An 8,038-nucleotide genomic window follows, 5' to 3' on the forward strand; every position below is an offset into this window, starting at 1 on the left:
GAATGCCAAGCTTTTAGAATCGTTCCCAAGATTAAGCCAATAAACTATTCATTACCACAGCATCAGAAAACATAGAAAGGTAGCATCGTAGTCAATCACAGGGTGCCACCTCATGTCGCAGCACCTCCTTGCTATGACCAGCACATAACATCGAGTTTTTCAGCTGCGGTTGCATGGCCTGCTATCGCAGCCATTGCAGCTGCTACATTCTATGCAGGTGCAAAAACCCAACTTTGCCCCCGCTTTCCTCGGCTTCCCAGTTCACACCCATTTTTTTGGGAGAACTTTGTTATTCCCCATGGAAGTTCTTGGCACTGTTTTTGTTGTTCAACAACATCTATGGGGCGTGTAGGAGAATTGAAATCATGTATATCATCAATTAATAGCTAATTTTCCCAACTCAGACAAAGAGAATATGTTCCTTTTGGTCCAATCCAAATCTATCAGTTTACAAGTATATTTTAATGCAAGATCAGCTGTAGCATGTCATTCAACACCATTGCCTAAAGGTTTCATGCACGATATATACATGGGAGAAATGGAGCAGATAATACCATAACAGCTATTAAGCAAAAGAAAAACTCAATTGATAATGTAGTGCAAATCCAACATTGAGGAAAAGAAGTACCTTTAACAAATCAATCTCTTGCTGAAAACATTGAGGCATCCATCAAATGACAGCACGGCCACAGGTAAAAACAGCACCCAATTTAGTGAATAGAGATAATAGACTATGAAAGCAAAGCAACAGTTTACAGACGTAAGAGATAGAAAAAAAAGGTATTGAGTTTGCTACTTGCTTTATTTGTTGCACCATATATGTTAGGAATTCAAGTGTGCTTGAAGAAGTCCAGCATAAAAATGAAATGGCCTAAGGGAGGACCTTATAGTGGAATGATCCACAAACCCAATGATTGGCGTACCCTATTTTTTGTTGACTAGTTTTAGTGATTTTGGCAGAATTATAGAAGCTGATTTTTTATGGCAATGTGCAATCTATGTTACTATATGGCATATTTGGTTGGAACTTAATGCACATATTTTTATATGTTTTATTGCCACGACAGCTAATTTGGGATAAGATTAGACAACTAGCTTCAATTTGGTGTCCAGCAAATGATCTTTTTAAATGGTTTCCTGGACAAATATACAGAGAGACTGCACAGCTTTGCTCCATCAATGCTTTCTCTTTTTCTCTGTTGTTTAATACTCTCCCATTTCGTTAACGAGTACCCATTATCCAACTTCCTATTCTTCTCTTCATCTTAATGAATTTCTTCTGTTATGAAAAAATAAAATACAATAGTAATGGTAAAAAGGTTGAGCTGCTTTGTGGTTTTTTTGACAATGGTCCAGAACTGAAGAAAGAAAGTGACTACAACAGTCTGTATCAAGATTAACTAGTCAACATTCCTTGTGACCTTGTGCTAGTATGATCATATAAGCAGAACTCCAAATACATCTTAATCAAAATTCCAAAAGAACTAATAGTCTTACAAGAAGGCTATATACAGCCTTCACATAGTAACCTGTTGAGATATATAAAATCATTAATGTAGCCTCACCCAACAGCTTAAGCTTTTGGGTTGGATTGGTTCTTTACATGGTATCAGAGCCTCGTGTCCCGGGTTCGATTCTCGCCGCCCCCCACTTTCTTTCAAGTGGAATTTCTTTGTTCGCACAGGTGGGTGGGCCTGTGCATTGTCCACCCTTCAAGCCCAATGGGCTCTCGTGTGAGGGGGCGTGTTGAGATATATAAAAACCATTAATGTAGCCTCACCCAACAGCTTAAGCTTTTGGGTTGGATTGGTTCTTTACATAACCCACAAGCAATAAAATCCTGTTAATACTAAGTAAAGAAGGAATAATCTTTTCTTCTTTTTCACGGGGGTGGGTTGTTAGAATAAAATCTCTAACTTACAAAATTAATAATCCCCCCAAGCCAAACTGAAACCTTACTCTTGGTCTCTTATTAAATAAAGCAACCCTAACCGTTTTTTTTTTTAAAAAAATCCTAACTAAAAAAATGTCTTCATTGTCCTTCAGCAGCTCACTAGTCATCGGCTTTCCACAATAATGACAACACATTAAAAGACATTGTTGAAATTACAGGGATTTACGTATAAAGGGAGGAAACTCCGCCCATGTGTGCTTGCATGCATGGTCTGTCCCAAGCCAGGATAAAGGAGGAGGGTTGGCGTCAGGTGTAGCGAACCGGCCATAAAAAACAGCTCTATTTTTATGTGATGAACCCATATGATTTTTCGTTGGGGCGTACCCTTCATAGCGACGCGTTGCATCGGGCCCCGGGTGTAGCGAAAAATGGGCTAGGGTCCTTGCCACAAGGCAAGGTGCTACATCGGGCCCGGGGTGTAGTGAAAAATGTGCTAGGGCCCCTTCCCCAAGGCAAGGCGCTAGGTCTTCACCCGGATTTGGTGAAAAGTATGTCAGGGTCCCAACACGCAGATGGGCGAGCGTGGCGGGCAAGCACAGCCCAGGGGTTAAGGATGCGATTGGGAAGCTGGAACATAGGAACCTTAACGGGTAAATTGAGGGAGTTAGCAAATGTTTTTGCTAAAAGGAAAGTGAATATTGTTTGTTTGCACGAAACTAAGTGGGTTGGAGAAAAGGCGAAGGAAGTGGATGGTACTGGTTTCAAGTTATGGTACACAGGTATTAACAAGAGTCGAAATGGTGTTGGAATTGTGATCGATAAAAGTTTCAGAGATAAAGTTGTGGACGTCATAAGGAAAGGCGACAGGATTATTCTGGTTAAGCTTGTAGTGGGTGATTTAATCCTGAATATCCTCAGTGTGTATGCACCCCAAGTTGGATTGCAACCAATTGATAAAAGCCAATTTTGGGAAGACTTGGAGGAAGTTTTGAGGGGAATACCTCGAGAGAAGATTTTCTTAGGAGGAGATCTAAATGGGCAAGTTGGTAAAAGCAATGGAGGTTTTGATAAAATTCATGGAGGTTTTGGCTATGGGACGAGAAACGAGAATGGAGAAGATATCTTGAATGTTGCACTAGCCTACGATTTGATGCTAGTGAACACCTTTTTTTCGAAAAAGGGAGTCACATCTAATCACATATCATAGTGGCCAAAATCGTAGTCAGATTGATTTCTTTCTGGCTAGAAGAGAAGATAGAACTTCTTGTGTCGACTGTAAGGTCTACCCTGGAGAGTGTATCGCTACGCAACATAAGCTGGTAGTCCTGGAGGTTTGGTTCAACAAAGTACTTACAATGAGGAAGAGGGCTCAGAACCTGAGGATAAGGTGGTGGAAGCTTAAGGAGGGAAAAGAGGGAGAGTTCAATGAAAGAATGTTGCACGAAGGACCTTTGGAGTTTGATTGAGGGGCAAATGAAATATGGAATGCGATGGCTAAGTGTATTCAAAATATGGGAAGGAGGGTGTTGGGTGAAAGCAAAGGAAATGGATTTCATTTCAAAGAAACATGGTGGTGGAATGAAGAGGTGCAAGAGGCAATTAAACATAAGAAGGAGCGCTTTAGATATTTGCATAGAAGTCCCAGTGAAGAGAACTTGCAAAAGTTTAGATTGGCGAGAAAAAATGCAAAGAAAGCAGTGCGAGAAGCTAGAGGCAAGGTCTTTGCTGATTTGTATAAAAATCTTGGGAGCAAGGATGGTGAAAAAGGTCTATATAAACTTGCAAAAATAAGGGATAAGAAAAGTAAAGACCTCACTCGAGTTAGATGCATCAAGGATGAAAATCAAAAAAAATTGGTGAGAGATGATGATGTAAATAAAAGATGGATGAACTACTTTAACAAGCTGTTTAATGGGGATGGAGATATAAGCGAGGTGGACTTGGAGGACGCTTATGATGATTTGAATAGAAGATTTGTGCGCAGAATTAATACACATGAAGTTAAGGAGGCTTTAAAGAGGATGAAGACTAATAAAGCCTTGGGACCTGATGGTGTCCCTATTGAAGTGTGGAGAGGCCAGGGGGATGTGGCAATAAAATGGTTGACCAATCTTTTCAATAAGATTCTCCAGACAAATAAGATGCCTGATACATGGAGGAAAAGTATGATTGTGCCTATCTACAAAAACAAGGGAGATATACAGAATTGTTCAAACTATAGAGGCATTAAGCTATTGAGCCATACTATGAAGTTGTGGGAGAGGGTTATTGAGCATCGCTTGAGAAGAGATACCAAGGTTTCTGTAAATCAATTTAGATTTATGCCAGGAAGATGTACCATGGAAGCCATTTTCTTGATGCGACAACTAATGGAAAGATATCGAGAAAAGAAGAACTTACATATGGTGTTCATAGACCTTGAGAAAGCATACGATATGGTTCCAAGGAAAGTTTTATGGTGGGTTTTGGAGAAGAAAAATGTACCATCAAAGTATGTAAAGGCAATCAAGGATATGTATGATGGGGCTACTACATGTGTGAAAGCTTGTAACGGAACATCAAGTTATTTCCCTATCTCGGTAGGTGTACACCAAGGGTCGGCTCTAAGTCCTTATCTCTTTGCCTTAGTTATGGATGATCTAACAAAAGATATTCAAGAGGAAGTGCCATGGTGTATGCTTGTTGCAGACGATATTGTGCTTATTGATGAGAGCAAGGATGGTGTTAATAGAAAACTTGAATTGTGGAGAAGCACATTGGAATCTAAAGGATTCACTTTAAGTCGAAGCAAGACTGAGTATCTGAAGTGTGAGTTTTCTCTGGTAAGAGATGTAGACCAAGATCCCGTGCATCTAAGTGGTCAAGAGGTACCCAAGAAAGACGCTTTTAAATACATGGGCTCCATTTTGCAAAAAGGTGGAGAGATTGATGAGGATGAAACCATAGAATCAGAGCAGGGTGGATGAAATGGCGCAGTGCATCTGGGTTTTTGAATGACCGCAAAATCCCCCTTAAGTTAAAAGGAAAATTCTATAAAACAGCAGTAAGACCTGCAATGCTATATGGAGCTGAATGCTGGCCAGCACATAGGCAACATGAGCATAAAATGGGAGTAGCAGAGATGAGGATGTTAAGGTGGATGTGTGGTTATACGAGGATGGATAAGATAAGAAATGAAGATATTCGAAGAAAGGTAGGAGTACTACCGGTGGCTGAGAAGATGAGAGAACATAGATTGAGGTGGTTTGGGCACGTAATGAGAAGGCCCATGGATGCTCCCGTAAGAACAGAAGTGTGTTACCAATAGCTCAACACAAAAAGAGGTAGAGGTAGACCGAAACTTACTTGGACGAAGGTAGTAAAACAAGATTCAATAAAGTGGGATATAGATTGGCGGACGGTATGCCTTAGAAAGGAATGGAGAAAAGCTATAAGCATGGTGGAGGGTTAGACCCGTTGTTATTCCTATGTTCCAGATGGTCTCTTTTAAGTCCTTTTCCCCTTTATTTTCCCCTCTTCTTCTTTTCCCTTTCTTTTTTACTTTTATATTTATATATATATATATATATATATATATATTATTATTACTATTGTATTTATTTATTTATTTTCAACCTTTCTATATCTTTCATTTGGGTTCATCTACCACCGACCCCAGTTAATTTGGGATAAAGGTGTTGTTGATGTTGATGTACGTATAGAGGGAGGAAAATGAATACTCAAACTAATAAAACAATAATTAATATTGTTGTAAATGATGTATTACGATGCAATTCAAACAACAAAGCATTAATCCCTATTTATACTAATATTAGACTCCAAATCCTAATTAAATAAGGAAATAAATCATGAAATTGAAGAACTTTAGAAAACCATTCCTAAGAGGTCATCTAAGATACTCTAAACTATTCTAAGATACAATCAAGATATTATGAGATATTTTTCATATATTTTAACAAAAGTTAACTCCAAGAACTAATCAAAGTTTGGCTTTGGCAGGCCCTAAAACTTTAGTCTTCAAATTGTATACAATTTGCAAAAATAAACAGTGAAACACCCTAGGAATCCCATTTTGTCCCTAATGCCAGAAAATTTTCTTCAAAATAAGAACTAAGAAAAAAAGAAAGCAAAAACCACACTCTCTCTGTCTGCCACCCCAACTCCACAACCCCCAGAGTATCACTCTCATTTTCAATTAGGATAATCGACTCCACCCCTAAAGATGCCAGTGGGAAATAAGTCTCTACACTTTCCTATCTATAATTAATAGCTAAAATAAAAGTTTAAATTGAAAATGAAAACGATGATATTAAAACAAACTTCATACCATAATGATGTTGAGATCCTCCTGAGCAATATTCTCCAAAGAAACTTGTTTAATTGCAACAAAATCTCCATTCTCCAGGTCCAAACCTTTGTAAACTCGACCATAAGCTCCTTTCCCAATCTCATCTCCCAGCATCTGCTCGAAATCTCAAATGCAAACAAAGCAAAAAGCAATCAGCCATTCAAAAACCAAACTATTGAACGAGCCAATTCCACATGCAATTTCAAAGTATAAACAATATATTCAAATGAAAACTCACGAATTACAACATGCAATCATTTTGAATGCATTCCCTACCACTCGTGTGCAAACACTAAAAAGATTAAGCAAGGATTAAAAATTAATAATTAAAAACATTCAACAGCCTATCCCTTGACGAAGAAAAGAAAAAAAAAACATTTACCAACTGGAACCATCCAATTCAGTCAGCAACAGAATCTCCACCACTTCTGGTTCATGTTACAACTACCTTCAACTTCAGCATATTAGCATTGTTTTGACTTCATCATTACACATTATTAACATTTTACTCATTGTTTCAACAGAAACTCCACATTACACATCCACCCCAGCCCCAATGCCGCTACCATCAGCTTGTGATTACTAATGTTACTACTAATCACAAAATCAACATAATTTCAGGTTTCAATTACTACTACAGTAGCCTTTGCATTTACTACAGCCATTTAATTTCATTGATACACGACAATAACACAAACCTAAATCTTCCACTAAATGACTTTCAGTGCTTTTATTTGAGAGTCGAAAGAGCGATAATATAGAAATCTAGACTTGAGAAAACAACAATGATAATATTAACACCAGCATTCTTCTTTTTTTAACAATTACCAAAACCTTGAGATCGATGGAAAATGAGAATGGAAGGAGAAAATGGCATACATATTTATTGTCGAGGGTCTTCGATTTAGTGAAAGCAGACGAAGTCGACTGGCGCGACATCTCTGCGAAGGTGCGATCGGAGAAACCAAACCCTAGAAAGAGAAAAGCTCCATTGGGGAATTGAGGGACGCCGGAGAGAGAGGAAAGGCTCGGATTGGATTAATTAATTAATTAATTAATTAATGAGAATATTTATATGTAAAAATAAATAAATATAAAAAAGAAAGGGCAAAAAAAAAAGTGTGTTAATGAAAGAGGTTGTTGCTTTGCTGGGAACAATGGTGAAAATGGTATATGTCGTATTCTCTATCTCTCTCTTTCTCTCAGTATCAGGGTTGGGCTGGTGCTAGCTGTCAATGGGATGTCAGGGATCTCATCCATTTTTCAAATGACTTTTTTATTTATTTTCAAAGTTTAAAAAAATCGACAGGAATTAAGAACACCAATTTTTTTTTCTTTTTCTACAATTGTTTTCATATTTAATTTACGGAAAATATGTTTATCATTTTAAATTACATAATTTTGTGTCACTTTTTAATAAAACTATGTTATTTTGGTGTGTTTTTGCATTCTCTCGTTCATTTTCTTTTTTACTTAATTTTATAAAAAAGAAAAAATGTAAAAAAATATCAAAACGATATAATTTCATTAAAAATGGCATAAAATTATGTCATTTAAAATGATAAACACTTAACCCTAAACATAATTTACATGATGGAAGTTAAAGTTATCAACAGATTAAGAAAAGAAATTAAAGGATGTATTGGATTGAGATTTTTTTTTTTTTTTTGATAACATATTGGATTGAGATTTTAATGGATTATTTTTGGACAAAAGAATCTATTAGTATTCAATTAGGATTGTAAAAAAGTCACGTGGTATTCGACTAAAATTTTAAAAGATTATTTTAAAGTACA

At 37.2% G+C, this 8,038-nt stretch overlaps 1 protein-coding gene across 1 annotated transcript in view; it reads right to left on the minus strand.

Moving 5' to 3' along the window:
* Positions 1 to 7,437, minus strand: part of LOC133314276 (MAP3K epsilon protein kinase 1-like) — a 29,358-nt gene extending 21,921 nt beyond the window's left edge. The window contains exons 1-3 of the mRNA XM_061515726.1: positions 7,122 to 7,437; positions 6,222 to 6,356; positions 629 to 649 (exon numbers count right to left, since the gene is read on the minus strand). Coding sequence (XP_061371710.1) covers positions 629 to 649; positions 6,222 to 6,356; positions 7,122 to 7,181 — 216 coding nt within the window. The 5' untranslated portion in view covers positions 7,182 to 7,437. The remainder of the gene's footprint in view (positions 1 to 628; positions 650 to 6,221; positions 6,357 to 7,121) is intronic.
* Positions 7,438 to 8,038: the final 601 nt, after the last annotated feature.

This window comes from Gastrolobium bilobum, unplaced genomic scaffold (assembly GCF_033153095.1).
Source record: "Gastrolobium bilobum isolate Gb01-03AN ecotype WA unplaced genomic scaffold, APGP_CSIRO_Gbil_v1 utg202658, whole genome shotgun sequence".
NCBI classification, from domain to species: Eukaryota; Viridiplantae; Streptophyta; class Magnoliopsida; order Fabales; family Fabaceae; genus Gastrolobium; species Gastrolobium bilobum.